General features: G+C 31.6%; 2 protein-coding genes across 6 annotated transcripts; one reads left to right on the top strand and one right to left on the bottom strand.

Moving 5' to 3' along the window:
- The first annotated feature begins 4,107 nt into the window (after window positions 1-4,107).
- LOC111307900 (alpha/beta-Hydrolases superfamily protein) lies at window positions 4,108-14,425 on the top strand. 5 transcript variants are annotated; one of them, XM_022906227.2, is made up of 14 exons: window positions 4,108-4,455; window positions 5,541-5,622; window positions 6,674-6,777; window positions 7,997-8,043; window positions 8,663-8,757; window positions 9,026-9,149; window positions 9,816-9,896; window positions 11,286-11,384; window positions 11,891-12,049; window positions 12,153-12,210; window positions 12,324-12,394; window positions 12,728-12,772; window positions 13,354-13,530; window positions 13,628-14,425. In XM_022906227.2, exons 3-14 carry the CDS (start codon window positions 6,768-6,770, stop codon window positions 14,132-14,134), a joined length of 1,473 nt encoding a protein of 490 aa, XP_022761962.2. In that variant the 5' UTR covers window positions 4,108-4,455; window positions 5,541-5,622; window positions 6,674-6,767; the 3' UTR covers window positions 14,135-14,425. The 5 variants fall into 5 exon arrangements, with proteins under 5 accessions (XP_022761962.2, XP_022761959.2, XP_089607996.1 ...); XM_022906224.2 differs by having other exon boundaries at window positions 7,917-8,043; XM_089751870.1 differs by having other exon boundaries at window positions 7,917-8,043; window positions 8,598-8,757.
- Window positions 14,426-14,865: 440 nt separating this feature from the next.
- On the bottom strand, window positions 14,866-18,032 carry LOC111307899 (uncharacterized). The gene is made up of 2 exons (XM_022906223.2): window positions 15,829-18,032; window positions 14,866-15,748 (listed from the first exon to the last, which is right to left on the bottom strand). The coding sequence occupies exons 1-2, from the start codon at window positions 17,884-17,886 to the stop codon at window positions 15,323-15,325; spliced, it is 2,484 nt and encodes an 827-aa protein (XP_022761958.2). The 5' UTR covers window positions 17,887-18,032; the 3' UTR covers window positions 14,866-15,322.
- Between the last annotated feature and the right edge of the window lie 940 nt (window positions 18,033-18,972).

Here is an 18,972-nt window from a genome sequence, read left to right as displayed (position 1 = left end):
ACTAATTCCAAGTAATCTTGACCAATCTTGACCAACTATGATTTGGGGCCTCATCAGGGTTATTTTGGTCATTTTGTCAATTTTTGCTTAAAACTCAAAATTTGTTTTAGAAACTTCAAGAATCCAATATCTTAGTTTGATTCTTCCAAAATACCCCAAATTTGATCATATTTTGACCGATTTCAAATAAATTTGACTAAGTTGACTTTAGGTTGATTTTTTTTATTTTTGCCATTTTCTCACATCTCTCCTAAAAATCAACTTGCTCAAAAATTTTGCAATATTTGTAAATCTTAAAAATATCTTGGACAAGACTTGGGTCCCTATTTTAAAAAAATTGCAATTGATTAAAATATGTCTGGACAAAATTAAATATTTATAAATATAACACAATTATTATTGTATCCAAATAAACCTATATTTCAAACAAAAGATTGATTTATCTTAATGGTTTATTTAAGTACAAAATAAAGCTAAGGGTTTTTTGGGTACAAATTAAAATTTAATGGATTATTTGAGTGTAAATTAAAGGTTAAAGACTTATTTATTCACAATAAAAATATAAGGACTGTATCTAAGTAAAATAATAAATTTTTTTTGTTATTTTAACCTTTAATAATCTTATTTATGGTGAAAATATGGTTCTAACTTCTAAGTAGAGACATATTATTCAAACGAAATACTAGCATAAGTATAGGAAAATCACAATTCTTACCTAATTTTTCTCGACTATATATTTAAATGGCCATTTTCAATTAATTTCTAATTATTATAATTATGAATTGTAATAATAAGATTATCTTTATTGATAAAAAAAGAGTTTAAATTGCATAGAATTGTTGTCATTATGATAGAATTTTAATAATATGATTATCTTAAGATAATTCTTTTAAAGTTTGAAATTTTTATTATTAAATTATTCTTGATTTTAGAAAGATTTGATCTTCCAATATATTTTAACTTTGGTAAAATTTTAAACAATTTTAAATTTTAAAAATAAAGATTTGATTTTTATTTGAATTTAAAATATAAATAAATTTATATTTTATCTTACTTGTTATTAAAAATATTGTAAATCTAAGCATCCACATCAACACATCTTATCAAATAATTATACAACTTTTAATAAAATATATGTGATGTTTAAAAATTTTAAACCGATAAAAATGGACATCTATGTTCATTATATTTCTAAATTTTTATTTTAATTTTTATTATAATTATTAAGATATATCCAAACTTATAAATAAGAATTCTACTTCTATTAAAAGATTTTCATTGAATAAATTTATTTGATAAATAAAAATGAGTTAAAATTTTAAATTGATTTTCTCATAGTTTTATTTTTCATTAACGTTAAAAGTAATTGACTTTATGTTAATTAGCATATCATATATTAATATTTATGGAACAAACTTTACATCTTAACAAGCACTTTATTAATTTTAATTGTTGTAAAATATGCAACTATAAAATCGATATATGATTTTTTTTTATTTTAGAGTTTTAATTTTACATTAACCTAAAACTTTACATGTTAATATATATTTTATTAATTTTGAATATTTATATAAGATACAACTTTATATTCAATATATATTATTATTTAAAAATAGATAAATGGCAACAAATACTAATAAGTACCAAAATAAACTTCTAATACAAGTCAATTTCAACTTACCGGCAATTGAAAAGTCAATCCACAATTCATACCATAACAACTACATTTGAAAAGTAACTCAGAACTGCTCATAACACTTTTGTAATTATTCATGTCCTAACGCCATCATTATTTGGCTTGGCAAAGCACTGGCAACGCACTCAATGTCCTTATAATCCATTGGAATTGCCTGACGGGTAAAGAAAAAGTGTTCATGTGTCGATTTCCATTTACCGGCAGTTCTATTGGTTCGGCTTAAGCTTTTATAATAAGTGTTATCGGAGAAGAAATATTTTAAAATATTATAAAGAAAAAGTAAAATAGTATTTTTCAAATTTAATATAGAAATCTTATAAAATATTGAGAAAACCAACGTACTTTTGTATATTTTTAATAAAAAAATAGTTAATTTTATTAAATTGAATCACAATTTTTTAAATAAAAAATAAAATAAAATAAAGCGATATTTTTATTAATCATTATACATTACAAATTAATTGAATAGAAAAATTAACAAAACAAAAAAAAATTAATGTAAAATAATATAATCTTCTTTATAATTTTATAAATAACTGAAGAATAAAATGAGAATATAAAAATTTTTACTAAATATTTGTTATAAAAATTAACACTTATTGCATAAACTTTAATTTATAATTTTATCTAAAAATTTAAATCCACTTTGTATATAAGTTAAAATTTTTAAAGTTTTAAAAATTAAATACTGAATTTCTACTTCTAAAATAAATAAACCTTTTCACAAGTGAGAACAAACACCGCTATCATCAATCATCTTGCAGACAACATGAATAAATATATTGTCAGGGTTGCTGCAGGAATGTTTTTTTCAGTGGAACCATTTGGTAAGGTTGGATGATGATGCTTCACATCTTGAAGTTTCCAAGAAAGTTAATTAGTCATTGTCATTGTAAATTTTTAACCTTTTATTTTATCTTTAATCAATTAAAAGCCTTTTGACTTTTCGCTTTTCAAAATAAATAGGAAAAAAATTATTTTTAAATACTAAAATATCTTTGCAGAATCAATTTTTTCGAATTTCATGGTTGTTAAAATGTTCCAATTAACTTTAGATCTTTTAAATAGAAGATACGTGGGTCATGTCCAACTATTATATTTTGGGAGGAATTAATTTATATAAGTATAAATTTTTATATTTTTTAAATTATTAATTTTAATATATTTTTAAATGTGATTAAATTATTTTTTATTAGTTTCTCTTATTTATTAGATTTATTAAAATCAATAATTTAATTAAAAATATAAAAAATATAAAACTTTTTTTTGTATAATTTGATCGCTCTTCATTACACTTTAACCAAATACATAAGTAAGGATAACTAAATTGATTGATAAACAAAACCCTATTTAAAGATGATTGTTCCATTTTTTTTTCTTTATAAAAAAATTAGATATGATAATATATATTTATATTATATTTATTTCGTATTAAATATGTATAAAATATAAAAATTATTTTATCATAATTCATATCCACACACTAAATATAAATTTATTTTTTTATTTTGTCAAATTCATATAATTTTTATTAATATTTTAAATCATATTATTTTATATTTTTATATCATTTTCGTGTTATGTATAAAATTATCGTATCAATTAGAAATGTATGATTTTATTTGATCAAATGTATGATTTTGTTGTAAATAATATTTTTTTTGTAAAAATATCTAAAACAAGAGAAAGAAAAATTTTTAAAAATAATTTAATTTTTAATTTTTTTGAGTCTTTTATATTTATATTTATTATTATATTTTTTAATTTATTTTATTATAAATAATAAATTATAAAAACTCAAAACTCATAAAAAAACACATCCAAATACCTAAACCCATAAAATTTATAGAAATAAAAGAAATAACAATAAAATTCAAGGTAAAAGAAAGTGGAATAAATAACAATATAACCTTTTGCTAAAATTCATAAATTCTACAATTGAACTAAAATTTTGCATCAAATGGTAAAAATGGAAAATTAAACTCAAGTAGATCTATATTTTTAGTAGGAACTAAAGTAAACATTTGTTCCATAAAAAAAATAGATATTTTTTGAGACTCAAAAGTCTTTAAAATGATTCAAACTTAAAATTTTCATTTAATTTGCTAAAAATTGAACTCAAATTCAATTTAACATAATTTAATTAGAAAAATTAATAATTTGGACTCATTCATCCAAACATGAATAATTCAAAAAATTAATTTAAAAATTAATTTAATTAAAATTTAAAATTTAATAATAGACCCCTTTACTTGCATCATCAAATTCAGGTTCAAAATGTATAAAAAAAAAAAGACGAAACACGTGCTACCTTCAAGCACGTGCAAGAGCCAGAGGGGCCAAGATTGACAATTGGGTGGCAACAAAAAGAAAAACAACTTTTATATATTTTTTAATTTGTTGTTTAGTTTGAAGGAGAGGAAACTCAAATGGGAAACATCAACACCACCAACGTCAATTGACAAAGCTCTCTCTTCTTTTTCTTTTATTCTTTTTCTTCTTTCTCTGGGAAAACCCTCTTCTTTACTCATTCACAAGTGGCTTTTTCTTTGTTTCTTTCTTATATTTTCTTTATCGTAATAAAAATAATATTACTCCCATAAAAGGATTTGTTTTCCACATACTTTAGTTTTTGTTGTTGGTTTTTGGTACATTAACTCAGAAGAAGAACAGCTTCGACCCGAGCGAAAGAGATCGTTTGGCTATCATTTTTGGAAATCTATGGAGCAACTTGTCAACTTTATAATACGGCCTCCGAGGTAGTGTTTTCTATTTTAATATTACTTTTTGGGTAAAAATTGATCTTGTTTCCTTTTTCATTCTATTTGTTTATTTATTTATTTGCTTTTGCCTTTGTTCTGTTTGGTTGATGAGAAAATTTGTGATTTGAAATTTAAGTGTTTTTGAATTGTATGGAACAAGAAAAGAATACCCTTTTTGCTTAAATGAGACTAATTTAACTACTTGCTTGTATTTGGACGCTATTTATGTAGCATCAGATTTGGAATTTTTGTTTTCTGTATTAATGTTGATCTGTTTTCTAAGCAAGCAGACAGGGTTGGAATTTGATCATATTAGCTAGCCTCTTTGTTCCATGTGATCTTTCCAAACCAAAATTTTAGGGTTGGAATTTAATCAGATCTGATTAATACTGATGGTTTTCTTTAGCTTTCTTGTTTCTGGTACTCGATTTGATTAATTTTCTTATTTTTATATAATTTTGCTTTTTCTATTTTTTTTTTCTTGTTGGGATTGGTTGGGGGGTATGTGAATCTCAAACCTTTCACGGGATCCTGGCGTGCAAGTCTGAGGGTGATTTAGTTATTGTTTTCTTTCAGACTTAGATTTTTTACCTTGCTGTGTTTGATATGGTTCTGAAAGCTTTAGCAGTCACAAGGTTGCTAATTGACAAAGAGGCAGTTAAAGATGAAATTTTAAGTAACTTGTTTTGTTTAGTTTTGATAGAAGTTCTGGGCAAAAAGCTGCTTTTTGTTATTTTCGTAAGCTTAGCCGTGCAATGGAAACTATTATTGGTAAGAATTAGATCTTCAAGACTTCAAACTTATAACTAGATAACTGGGAAACATAAGTTATTTGGCTTGAAGTCTGTTGTTCTAATGGTGTTCTACTTTGAATATAAGATGGTTGTAATTTGAAGAGTTTATGGATATCCTTTCCTTTAAATAGGAAAGAAAAGTTAATGGAGAGTTAGTCTGGAACTTTTGTAACGAAATACTTACATATGTTTGCAACATCATTAATTTAGGACTGTGAATTATTGCCATCTATAATTGTGTTGTACTTCTTTTGCTCAATTTCTAATGGGTGTCATTTTGGGTGGCAGAGCTGAATACAATCCAGAGAGTGATCTATTGGATGAAGAGTTCATGTTGAAGGGGAAATGGTACCGAAGAAAGGATATAGAGGTAATGTTTAGCTATGCAAGGGAAAATTTTTGCGCATTTCTTTAGCTTCCTAAAATTCTTAACTTTCTGGTTTCTTCAAACTTATTTATGATGTTAACCTATTAATTTCCCTGATCCTTCACTTAAATAACTTTCTTCATAAAAAGTAGAAACACAAGAGATATGACTGCTTTTTGTTGTCATCAACTCATTCAAATAACTGATAAACTAAAATCAGTTAGCTAGGTTCCCCTAGCAATGGTACCACTTTGCTTTCTCTTTCCTTTGGACAGAGAAAATTACAGAACAAGTCAATTTTTTGAACTTTTGTTTGAGTTAATTCATAATTGCACAACAGCACTTGGTAACTATTATGCTGGCACATGCTTTGTGAGACGTTATAAACTATTGAAATTGAAACTTCTAGCAAATTTATAACTGCTGGGCTGTCTTCTTCTTATTGATACAGGATGGGTTAAGATTAAATTCATTCTACATGTAGGCCTAGGTTTTTCATCTGATGTGATTCTATATCAATGGTAAAATCAGATCTGAAACTACGTTTGCATTATATTGTTATAGGGTGGGCAGGTTAGAATTGTGCTTTAACAAGATATGTTGTCTCTTTGTAAGATGTAACCCGAAATCCGGATTTGATTGATTTGCAGTAAAGCAATATCAGAATTAAGATCTGGTCAATTTAGAAAGGAAATTTTTGGCATCAACATACTCAGAAGAAAATTCTTAGGAGGATATGATTAGGACTTAGAGCTGACTGGAATTACATCTAAATCTCGAATATTTGGAAATATTAACAAACATAGGACTACTGTTGATTTTCTAATGTAATGTGAAAATGTTGTAGTATCTCATCCCAATAGTTTTAGTTATTTTTTTATTAGTGAAGGGGTGGTGATTGAGGGGGTTAGTCGACAACTGTTTCTTATACATACTTTACTAGAAGATATATATATAAATGTACATATATAATTATATATGCATTACGATTGTTTATAATTTGGATGGATTTAAGTTGGTCTGGATCATAACTGATTTGTTGGCCATTTTCCAGGTTAAAAATGGCAGGGAAGATGTTCTGCAGTGTAGTCATTATGTTCCCCTGGTTAGTCCTGAAGGAAAACCTCTGCCCTGTGTAATATACTGCCATGGCAACAGGTGACAAAGAAGCTTTGATTGGTTCCTTTGTAACTTGCAGGCATTATCTATAATTGTTTGTTGAAATTAAAAAATAAATAAATAAATACCTTCGAATTTTGTGCTCATATAAAAAAAATATTTTTTTTTAGTCCAACTGGCATGTTATCAATCAACACCAGCCATATAATGGTATTAATTTTCCTTAATACAGTTGTGTCTGAATAAAAATATCTTCATTTTTATATACTTTGTTTTCATTTCTCCTGCTTATGTAGTGTTTCTTGAATTAGGAATTAACTTGTTCTGGTGATTATGAAATGGTGATAATTATAACTGCACTTATTGTTAGTTAGGCAATTGATTTTTCTGACTATGTTTTCTAATGCTATCATATAATTATTGCTTTTAGCACCATCAGCAGTTTAGAGAAATGGTTCTTTTATATTTAAATTCATTTCATAAAGCTAAGTGTTAGCAAACTCCCTTTTGTCACTTTTCTATAAGCTAGGGACCAAATATTATGACATTGGTAGGAAAATGAAGGAATTAATATACTTGTATGAAGGTTATTTTAATTAAACCATCGGCATTAGAATCCCGATTAGCATTATCCACTAGTAATCTTATATGTGGATATTTTTTTGGCTAGTAACCTTATATGTAATTGACTGCTTATTTGTCTTTGTAAGATCTTTCTGATGCTAATTAAGTAGTTGGTGTCCAAAGCAATATCAGAGGATCAGTCCTACTGACAGATTGCTGAATGACAATAAGAATTTCCTTTTCATGAACATTGATAATCAAGAACTGTTGGAATGATATATAACTGGGAGAAAATATGAGATAATGCATTTTGAAAAGAATTGTTGGAAGTAGGCTGCCTTGGTTTCAGATATCAGTTGCTTTAGTAGTCTACATATGTGCCATTGCTGTGCTGCTGTTGGCTGTTCAGGGGTTCCATGACTAGTTTCTGTTATATACAATAAGTTCTTACTTGAGATCTAATTGTATTTGTGTTTCCTTTCGTTACATCATCTCTGCTGGTAGCTAACCAAGTCAAATGTTGTACACTTGTACTTGCTTTTCTTTATTATTACTTTGTTGTTACTGTTTTCTAGACGTAGTTGCTAACTGCTAGCATATCTTGATTTTGGCAGTGGCTGCAGGGCTGATGCTAGTGAAGCTGCTATAATCTTGCTGCCTTCAAATATTACAGTTTTCACTCTTGATTTTTCAGGATCTGGATTATCTGGAGGAGAGCATGTCACCTTGGGATGGAACGAAGTAAGTGATTAACTAACTAATTGAAGAAAATCTAGAACTTATTCTCCTTTTTTGCTATGAATGCAGGAAATGCCTCTTCTCATGTTTGATTAATACTTTTAGTAACTTTTTCCTTAAATTGCTACTGGTTGTTAACTTGTGATAATGTGTCTCTCTGCATATTGGTTATATCAACTGTTATTTTGTCTTCGGTTATTTGGAGTATTCTTTATGCAGATATGTTGTACAGTGACCTTGATTAGTTTCTTCTGAGAAAACTTGTTTAAGGTTAAATACTTGGGGTTTTTAGGTTTTTGTAAGTTTACATATGCATTGAACTTTTTCTTGAATATACTCATCAACATTGCCCACTGGTTGAATAATGCATTAAATGTGAAATTACAAACTTGTAAGTTATAAAATTAACTCAACAAGACAGCCTAAAATAGCCTTATCAGATGCATATTTCTCACCAACTTTTGTGCTGTCTGCATTATCCTTGTTAAGGTCTATTTACAACTTTTTAACTGGTAATATTCATTTAACGCATTTTTCTTCTCCATATAACCCCACAGATGTTCATGTTGGTGTTTATTGCATGGCATAAAATGGCTGCCTGATGTTCTTTCCTATTTTTCAGAAGGATGATCTGAAAGCAGTGGTTGATTATTTGCGGGCAGATGGAAATGTCTCTTTGATTGGCTTATGGGGCCGCTCAATGGGTGCTGTTACCAGGTTTTCTAAAGCACTTGCCATCTTCCTTTGAGCTTGCTGATTTAAAGTTTTGTGCATGGAAGCCCGTTTCATAATTGCCATCTCAGTAACTTTAATCAATTCATGGAGTTTTAATGCTATCTTGCCTGGTCTTCTCAATTATTTATTAAAATAACGGTTTAGTTGGCTTCTGCTAGTATAATTTCATGTTTTATTCATATAAACCTACTATAGCAGATGTGTTTCTGCATTTTTATGCGATATTAAGGATGTAAATGATTGTTCACAGCCTAATGTATGGAGCTGAAGATCCTTCAATTGCGGGAATGGTTCTTGACAGTCCCTTTTCTGACTTGGTTGATCTGATGATGGAACTAGTAGATACCTATAAAATCCGTTTGCCCAAGTTCACTGTAAGTGGATACATTGTATTACATTTTTAATTATTATTTATTTTGTTGATTCTAGTCCTTTTTAACTTTGTGCATATCTAAATAACCACTGTGACAAAGGAGATATTAAGGGTGGTAGAGGTTGTATAGGAAATTTAGTGCTGGCAACTATTGAGGAATTTTGATGTTATATCAGAAATAAGAGAAATTTTAATGTTGAGATTGTAGTTCTTCACTTACTCATTTTAACAACCACATCCTACTATTAGCATGTCCACTTCCTTCTCTGATTGATCAATCAACCCAATGATGGACAAGTTCCATTTTACAAGTTATTCTGTAGAGGCATTATATTGCATTTTATTATGTCTTGTTGATTCTAGCTCATTTTCTTTCTAATTAATGACATTCAAACACTACAAACAAAGGAAAAATTTTAATAGCAATGACATAAATTGGAAATACAGCAGCTGCTTCATGTTAAATATGTTTAAGCTGATTAGGCTGATAGGCTATACTGCTTTTGAATGTGAGTTATCAACCTTCATTTTCAGGGTCTATTGTTGCTACCATGGCAAGTTTATCACCTTTACTTGATTTGCAAAGTTAAAAATTTTCGTATATGAACCTTGAAATAATGGCTTATGTTGTCCTATGACACTAAACTTTTTCATTTGCTTGCTCCAGGTTAAGTTTGCAATCCAGTACATGCGAAAATCTATCCAGAAAAAGGCGAAGTTTGACATAGCAGACCTGAACTCCATCAAGGTTTTAGTCTGTAGATAATTTACTTTTCTATGCTGATTGTGTAACTCATGTTTCTTTTTTTAGCATGGTGGAGCTTTTTCCTGATTTTTTTGCATTAATCTCTTTTTATAAACATTTACTTTAATTTATTTTATAAGTGTTTGCTTTAATTTATTTCTTCTTTGATTGATTGGCGAAACCATTAAATGGAATCTTAGGCTTTGCTTGGTAAGGATGATAGAAAAATGGAAAGATTCAAAATTAGTAGAGTAGAAAAGTGGAAAGATAGAAATCATGTTTTTTCCTTCCATTGGTGTGCTTGCTAAGAAAGATGGTAGAGTGGATGGAGAAAATAATTTTCTTTCAATCCATTGAATGGTAAAGTTGAAAAATGAAAGGAAAGAACATGAAAATTACATTATTTTACCATTATATCCTTTGTTTAGTGTAGATAAAAAGATAAAATCTTAAAAATGGATAATGTTGTAAATTTTTAACACTTGATTCACGCCTATCCCATTTTCTCTGCTCTAATATTTCCAAGGAATGATTTGGTTTTCTGAATAAGGATGAAAAATAACCATCTTTCCTATTTTCTTTAGTCACATTTTTCTCTCTTACCAAGCACTAATGAAAATAATTTTCGTCCGACTTCTTCACCCACCCCCTTCCATCCCCCTACTTTTTCTTCCTGCTGACCAAAGCCCTTTAATTCTCTTGAGACGTTTGTTTATGTTCGATTTGATGTAACCAATTATTTGGTTGCGGTAATACCATTTGATTTTGCCTTAGTTATTGTCTGACCAACTACTATGTGAACCTGAAAGATCAATCATATTGTTTGCTATTCAATCCAATCATATAATTAATACAAATAAATAGATAAAAATCCAACCTTCCTGTCTTCTAGTCAATTCATCTTGGCCAACAAGCCAACAAGCTGAGTTCAATATAGAGCAGTAAGATGTGATGATAAAAAGAACTTGTGTTATATTATCTCTCTCTGACATGTATATGTGAACATATACATGCTCGGATTCTTGTGCATGGCTATGCACAAAAAATCAGATTTGGAGGTATCTTGGCTGATTTAGCATCTTTAGCTGTAAATTAAAGGGATTGTTATCTATCTCTGCAAATAGACAAAATGCCAGAGTAGTGATCAGCAGATAGCTTTTGCAAATTCCTAAAACCATGCATGGAATTGCTACGGGATGTTTTGCTACAATATAGGAAATACATGTAAAACATGGGCTATGGGTGGAGGCAAGTGTAACATACTTATGAAATTGGAAATTGAATAATACGAGGATCTCACTGTTCAGTGCTTTTTTTTTTTTAGTTATTATTATTCTTTACTGTTATACATACAAGTGAATTACATTTCCACTTGCCTTCATCTTGATCTAGGTAGCAAAATCTTGCTTTGTTCCTGTGCTGTTTGGCCATGCTGTTGCTGATGATTTTATACATCCTCATCACTCAGATCGCATATTTGAAGCTTATGTGGTAAGTTTCTTCTTTTTTAGTGATAGAATTTGATAAGGAATTCTGAAGGTATGGAATCCTATGTTGGAAAAAACATGGTAATTGTATATATCTATATTATCAATATATATATATATATAGTCAGTTCCTCTCCCTTTCAACTAAACTTTTTGGGATGATTAGATCTTCCAGTTAATGGTTTTTGAATTATCTTTCTAATTATTTGTCCTACTTGCTAGTTCTGTATTTTATCTCCATGGCCTGCGATTTGGGAAAAAGTACGAAGTTTTTTGTTCAAGAAAGAAAAATTATGCAGTTTATATTGGAAGAATCTTATAACATAAATGGTTGCATCCATTTTCATTAGCTTGATTCTTCTAAATTTTGTTGTGCATTATTAACATGGTTTTTCATTATCTGCATTTATAAAGTATAGGTGATAAACAGGATGCTTGAATTTCTTTCAGTTTTCTAACCATTCTTGCATTTCAGGCTATGCCTTGTATATTGACACACACCTTTTGCAGGGTGATAAGAATATTATCAAATTTGAGGGAGATCACAACTCTCCTCGCCCTCAATTTTACTTTGATTCCATAAATATCTTTTTTCACAATGTCCTGCAACCTCCTGAGGATGAGGTGGGGGCAACTCTTTATGATTCAATACATGATTACTTTGGTAAGGTAAGTTGAGCTCTAAAAATATCTTTGGTGGTCTTAGTTTTATTGGAAGTGCCCTATGTCGTATCCAAAATCCTTTGCTAATTTTTAATTGATTTACCTTCAGGGTAGTTGGGTCATCCCTGAAGTAGGTTTGGTCCCAGAGTCTTCAACTGCATCTAAAGGCATGACTAATGTACCTTGTATTTTGTAACTTAAATGCTAAGTTTTAGCACACGGCCAGACCTATTAATGGTATTGTCATACACATTGTCTTAATGGTTATTTTTTATTACAGAACCAGCGACTAGCAGCACAGCAGATGCCATTGAACAAATTCGCTCTAAGAGACCTATGAGTCGCACAGAGGCCAGTTTTGGTTGCTTTTTCTTTTTTTTTTCCTGTTTCTCAAGAATGAGTTGTAAAGTTATTTCTTCATTCATATTCAAATTCACTGCATTTCAAGGGATTACTATACGCATATGAAAATCTGGAAAATTGGATGAACAACTATGTCTTCTGCTTTGTATTTGAAATAAACATATGTACATAGGAAAAAAGATATGGGAAAAGAAAAGCAAAGCAATATTTATGAATTCAAAATCCTTTTAAACGGTTTTCTCCTTTCATTATTGTTTATGGTTTATTTATCTACTTTTAAAAAAATTCATGTCTAATATTTGCATCTTTGATTATGCTCAGGTTCCTTCTGATATCCCATCTAAAGAAAATCACCCTGGATGTCAGGTATATTTTTCATTTTTTAAACTTTGCTTCATCACTTCAACTGGATATATGATGTGCAATGCATAGGAAAAAATCAAAAGTTTTACAAATGGATATTGCATCCTATGAAAAAATGCCACACAATGCAAGGGCATCGGCACCTAGCCCATTTTATGTCAGCTTATTATGTAATTCACATTGATTAATACATTTGACATGTGAAATAACATGCTTGCTAAATGTCATATAATACCGATTGACATTAAAAGTTGTCAATGTGATATCACCATAGGACAGAACTTAAATATGTAGCTCTGTTGATAGAGCATAATATTCGATTATGTATATAGCAGCTTGTAGTTAGTCTTTGTGCTATCTTAAAGATGCGTCACGACTCTGTTCTTTATTTACTGGTTAATCACTGTGGTTTTGTGTGCATCTGTATTGATGAAAAGCTAAAAAGATTAACAAATAAAGTTGTGAGATGAATACAAAAGAAAACTTGAAGTGGAAAGTGTCATAAGGATTAGAAATAAATGGGCTTAGGATGGGGGAGGGAGGAAGATAAAGGCATCACTGACACTAAATGGTGTTTGCTGCAGGATAAAGATACTGTCGATGATAATGGTCCGTCATTATCCAATATGATAAGCTTTGAATTATCCAATGGTCATCCATTTGGACCACATGTGCCAACAACAATGGATGACGATCAGTATGTGGAATATCAACTGGATGACTTGACAGGTTTTCCATGTAATGTGGAGGAGGAAGAAAGGGTGAGTTGAAACTTTCATCTTCCTTCGATGTCTAGGCACATTCTTGGCTATCTAAATAACTCGTAATCCTTTATCTATATTAACTTGTTATATTCAGATGCTTATGGAAGCCATAATTGAGTCCTTAAAGGACCTGGAAACGCCACAGCCTCAGACAGAAAAGCAACTCAAGGCTTGTGCTGGTTCTTCAGAGTCTTCACAGAAAGATGAAATAAATAGCAGTGATACCTCTTCCGCCACAGAAAGGTGCAGTTCCTTGCCCCCGGAGTCCACTTCTACTCCAGTGGAGCATCATCCGGCGCCCTTTGAGGCAGAATCCACCTTAGTAATCAATAGCTCCAGTGTCGCCCTGGAGCATGCATCTCCTGATATTAGTGTGTCATCTGTAGGACCTTCAATTGATACGCCTTCATCAATCCTGGAATCAGGGAGCACGGGTACCTCTTCCCGAAGTGATACCTTAGCAAGCTTCCAAAGTTCATCTGATGCTGACATGTCAGCTAGTACAAAAGCCACTGTAACAGTTGTACGGAACCCTTCTAATAACATCATGGATGGTTTGATGCGTCGTTGGGATCTCAACTTCTTCCGAAACAGTCGATGAAAGTTAAGCTAAATCATGTTTGAACAGCCTGGTGATTGTATTATTTTGTAACTAAGATAGCGTAGGAATTGTAGCTTTGTAAGATGTTCAACAAAAAGGAAAGGCAACAAGAAAGAAAAAGAGAATGGAAAAAAGAAAGGCTTGTCATGTGTTAAGGCATTTGATTATAGTGGAATTGGCTTTCATTATCTATTGCTTTTATCTGGGAAAAGATGTAATGATTTTTTGCCCAATCAGGGAACCTGTCTGTTAATACCATTATAAATACTTCGTTATTTTGCTCGTTTGGTACGCCCGAGTGTTGTTGCAAGTCGCCAAACCTTTTTTTTTCCAAAAGGAGATAAGTAGTTTATTTATGTATGTTGAGATTTGAATTTTAAATTTATGTGTTATCTTTTAAAGACGGTTATAGGAAATAATTGAATTAAATTTTAGGTTCAAAACTCTCTTTTTTCGGGGCAGATGCTGGGCAAATTGGTAGGCAAATATGCAATCATGTAACGCTATTCATAGCCCCACATGAACACCTGATACGCAGAAAGCGGTCTTTACTCTTCAGTCTTATGGTTGAAATCTATGACCACTAACTGCATGCCTTAAATAAGGTAATAGTTAAATATAAACAATGAAATCACTGAGTAGTAAAAGGTTCATATTGTAAAGGATACAATTTGGATTAGGATACAATTCGGAAAGGATGCAACCAAATGACAGGTAATCAAGACTTGTCATGACTAAAGGAGTCGATCAAACTGCTTGTAAATCAACTGAACCATGATTAAACATATGCTCAACAAATCATCCCATGCATAAATCCTCCTCTCTAACAACTTATGCAGATCTTCCCATTTGTTAAACAAAACATAAAACAGTTGTGACACATGGCTTCCAAAGAGGATATGAACCCCCCCTATCATACAAAGTACTAATATATATAGACTTCAGCCTGTGTGTGGTAAGCATTTCTTCAAGCTTTTCCTACTTCATTGATAATTGATTACAATAACTTGTAACAATTTTTTTTTAGAAAAAAATAATAATAATAACTTATAACATTGATTTGCTTAGAGAAAAAGAATTTGCTTTAGCTGTTATGAATGCAAATTCAGAAGACCGAATCTTCAAACACTTGAACTGCGGCGTATATTACCAAATTTTAATAGTGGGGATGCCTCATTTTTGTACAATTTACCTATCCTTCAGCAGCTTCAATGCGGTTTCAACCAGTGAATGAATTGTAGTGCTGTGCCGGCTAAGCCCAACAGTGCCAGAGAATATGTTGAAGCTCTCTAGCTCTGCTGTGGTCTCTAACACACCCTCCAGCTCTTTCTCCATCCCCATATCCTTGAAAATGTACACATTCTTTACATTGTCATGCATCATCCAAATTGCCAGCTCTATGGTGAACCTCCTCATTCTTGGGACCTTAGCCGATGGATGGCTGTACTTTTGAAGAATCTGGACCAATGCTTTAGCTAATTCCTCCTCCTTAATTCCAGCTCTGTCAAACATGATGCTTGATTCTTCAGAAGTCATATGTTTGAACACTATTGCTGCTAGGCCAACCATTACTTCTTGCAACTTGTTCTCTTCTGACATAATTGCCTTGAGCACCTACCACAATGATAAAATGTTACGTAGGAGGAATCTACCATATACAATAGTTTTCTTCTACATTGGAAGTAAAAACTTACTGTTGGCGCTGCAGCTATGACACTCTTTAACTGGTAGAAGCATTCTTCTGCACTGTAGGTGCACAAGTTTCTTAGAATTCTTGCAGCATTCACACGAAGTAATGGAACCTCTAATGCTTGGACAAGCGTTTCCAGCGTTTGCAATCTCAAGATGCGGTGGCAATTGGTTCTACTTTCTAAGGCCAACATGGCTACCGCTTCTCCTGCAGCTCGTCTTACATGATTCTGGTGCTCTGGCATCTCCTGGTTGAGAAAGATATTGAACAATTCCTTGAGTACCCCGCCAGTGCCACCGATCCTTTCTGTTGCTTCCTCTTCCAGTGCCAGATTGGTGAGAATTTCTATGCTTAGTTTTTGCAGCAATGGATGTTTCTTTCCATGTCTTAGAATATCTCTAATGTTGCTGATTGTGAAAACTACCTCTGAGATTTCTTTTCTGAGATGTTTTCCCGGGGCACCAGTCGTGCTTGCCAGCATTTTCACCACTTGAAGAGATCGTTTAACTGTTAGAATCTGAGATGGAGCAACATTTTCATCCCTCAACAACTTTTCTCCAGCATGTGTAAAATCTATGATTTTAGGTAAGAGGCCCCTTGTGTTTCCAATCTTTCCGCAGTTGTCATGATCACAAGCGAGCTTTTTCAGAATAAGAAGTCCTAAATGATTGAATGTCCAGAAACTGTAATTTGCATGATCAAGAATGAGGTTCTTTTCACCAACTTCATCTGCTCCGTCACCAGAACTTCTATTCGTTTGAAGCAGGGATGATATTGATTCCATTGCACCTGGTATACCAGCTACACGTAGGCAGTTTTGCTTCTTACCAGCAAGTTTTGACAGTATCTCCGCAGCTGATTTCCTGATCTCTTCTTCTTGAGGGTCTTTCCAGTTCAACATCTCAACTAATCTTTCAACCACTGATAAATTTATCCCAATCTTCTGCAACGTGTCATCAGAGTACCATTCACTAATGGCAAACTGGCGAAGAATTCTAGCTCCAATGAGCTGTTCATCAGAGGAATTTGAAGCCAATAGATCCATAGCAAAGGTAGCAATATCCATTTTCAAGCCATCAAAAATGCTTCCATTAACACATCTTGAATAAGCATCATAGAAGAACCTTTTGATGGAAACCATACCTGAAGGTCCAAACTCGCACTCCTTATTTACTTCTTCCAAAAGTTTACAAAATTTGACTTTCCACTCCCAGTAGGCTTTCTCCATCAGAAACAACAGAGCTTCTGCCAAGGCCAAGGCATAGAAAATATTCAGAGCAGATTGCCTGTTCCTTTTATCAGTATCTCCCTTCTGTACCTCCCCATAGTTATGCTTGATGAGCTTCATGGACGAAAGTACTACACAAGTTGTTGCGGATAAAAGCTGGAGCCAATACAGGACTTTGCTTATGTTTCTTGAAAGGAAAACCCATTGAACATAAGGTAGAAGAGGAACATCTGAACTTATCCATGTCCGAGTTGGGGTTCTTGTATGATTCCATCTTCCAAATTGTGAATCATCAACCTTTGTTATTTCTCTAGTATTTTGACTTTGCTTCCTTCTCAAGGAAAGTGGATAGAGGATTGCTTTCACAGTTCTAATGAGGATGTGCGAGCTTGATCTAAGTGCTCGGAAACTGTTGATACCAGCATCCGTAATCGACCAGGTAGCTTGGTGTTGCCATTCAAGCTCATGACTTCTGCTGAATATTCGAGCCCCTTCAATTAACAAAATAATGGTGATAAACCAGAAGTCAGTTTTATCTAAAGTGATAGCAAAACCACCTAGAAGAACTACTGTTGCCCAGATAAACCCCAGAGTTCCAAGGCCAGTAGCTGACTTCTCAAAGATTGAAAGCCTGAGAGCAAAGAGTGTTAATTTCTTTTCTGGTGCTCTAACCACAGATGCAGAAGAGACAGATTCTGCATTACTTTCTCTATTCTCGGGAATGCTCAGAGGTTCAAAATTAGTGTTTGAACCACAGGTCTCACTTAGCTTCCGAAGCTCATTAATCTGCAAACGAACACTTCCATCATCTTCCGAAGAACTTCGACGATCCATGTTCCAGGACGAAACCAGCCTGTAGGAAAACTAGATGATAAAAGACTGGCTTGTAATGGAAGAGTACGTGATATTCCAAGGTTTGAAGTTGTCTTTGTCATGAGTTGTGAAATGGCAGAACGAAAGGGTGGCGATTATAAAAGAACAAAGGGAAATGACCTTAGCATGCACGTTTGTTTCGTGGAAATGTAGAGGAACGAGTAACGTTAAGTCTCTTGTCTTTCTGTCATATTTCCTGGGAAATTTTTGCCTTGGATTGCTGTCACTTGCTCATCTTTTTATTACTTGGAGGCAAAGGGTTTTATCCTCCCAAGTCTTTTTGTCTTCTGTTCATTAGTTTCTTGACAAAGCATCCAAAACCAAAAAAGCCTTTTTGTTTTTCCTTTAATCAAAAGTGAAAATCACTTTTTTATTTCTGGTTCACCCCTTTCTCTGCCTCTTTGCTTTATGTGAACCAATCCCATTTGAGATGCAACCAAGACTAATGTCTCAACCAGTAGCTTGCTTGGTCTATCCCATATCCTTTGATCTGCCCTACAATTCATTATTTCTTGGAAGCATTGACTTTTTATCCAAGTAGCTGTTCAGAAATGAAAATAATATGTTCATCCAGCTTTTAAACTAATCTTATTTTTCCTAATCTTTCTTTCTTGAAATCTAGTTGGAATATTTATCAAAGCAAGGATACTTTCTGAATAAAGATAATCTATATTCCAGAGAATATACTACTGTCAACTTAAAATTATGATTAATTAAAAAAATTGTATTTGAATTTTCTACATGTTTATCTCTTATAATTATTCATGTCAATCCTAAATATATAATAGTGTGATAAGAAAGATATGAAAATATATACATATATATATGATACAATTTAAAATTAACAAAAAAATTTGGCAAAATAAAAAAAAATGTATCTCATATTTAATATGTTGATAATTTTTATATTTTACACAATACCAAATAAGTACAATATGAATATATGAATTATCAAACTTATCAACAATAGTTCAAGCAATAAAATTTCAATAGTTTTTTCACTTTTAAGGATTATAGCTTATTTTCTTGATTCTCAATTTGATTTCT

Source organism: Durio zibethinus, chromosome 22 (genome assembly GCF_047325235.1).
Source record: "Durio zibethinus cultivar Kanyao isolate XHJ-2024 chromosome 22, ASM4732523v1, whole genome shotgun sequence".
In the NCBI taxonomy this organism is placed as follows: domain Eukaryota; kingdom Viridiplantae; phylum Streptophyta; class Magnoliopsida; order Malvales; family Malvaceae; genus Durio; species Durio zibethinus.
The sequence above is the reverse complement of the archived record's forward strand: the minus strand, read 5'-3'. Positions and strand labels throughout refer to the sequence as shown.

Excerpts from the sequence above, each read along its gene's own strand:
- LOC111307900 (XM_022906224.2), top strand. The coding sequence starts at position 4,418 with ATGGAGCAACTTGTCAACTTTATAATACGGCCTCCGAG. Across the intron at positions 9,150-9,815 it reads TCCGTTTGCCCAAGTTCACT|GTTAAGTTTGCAATCCAGTA; the intron begins GTAAGTGGATAC and ends TGCTTGCTCCAG. Across the intron at positions 12,050-12,152 it reads TACATGATTACTTTGGTAAG|GGTAGTTGGGTCATCCCTGA; the intron begins GTAAGTTGAGCT and ends ATTTACCTTCAG.
- LOC111307899 (XM_022906223.2), bottom strand. The coding sequence starts at position 17,886 with ATGGATCGTCGAAGTTCTTCGGAAGATGATGGAAGTGTTCGTTTGCAG. Across the intron at positions 15,749-15,828 it reads TCATAGCTGCAGCGCCAACA|GTGCTCAAGGCAATTATGTC; the intron begins GTAAGTTTTTAC and ends TCATTGTGGTAG.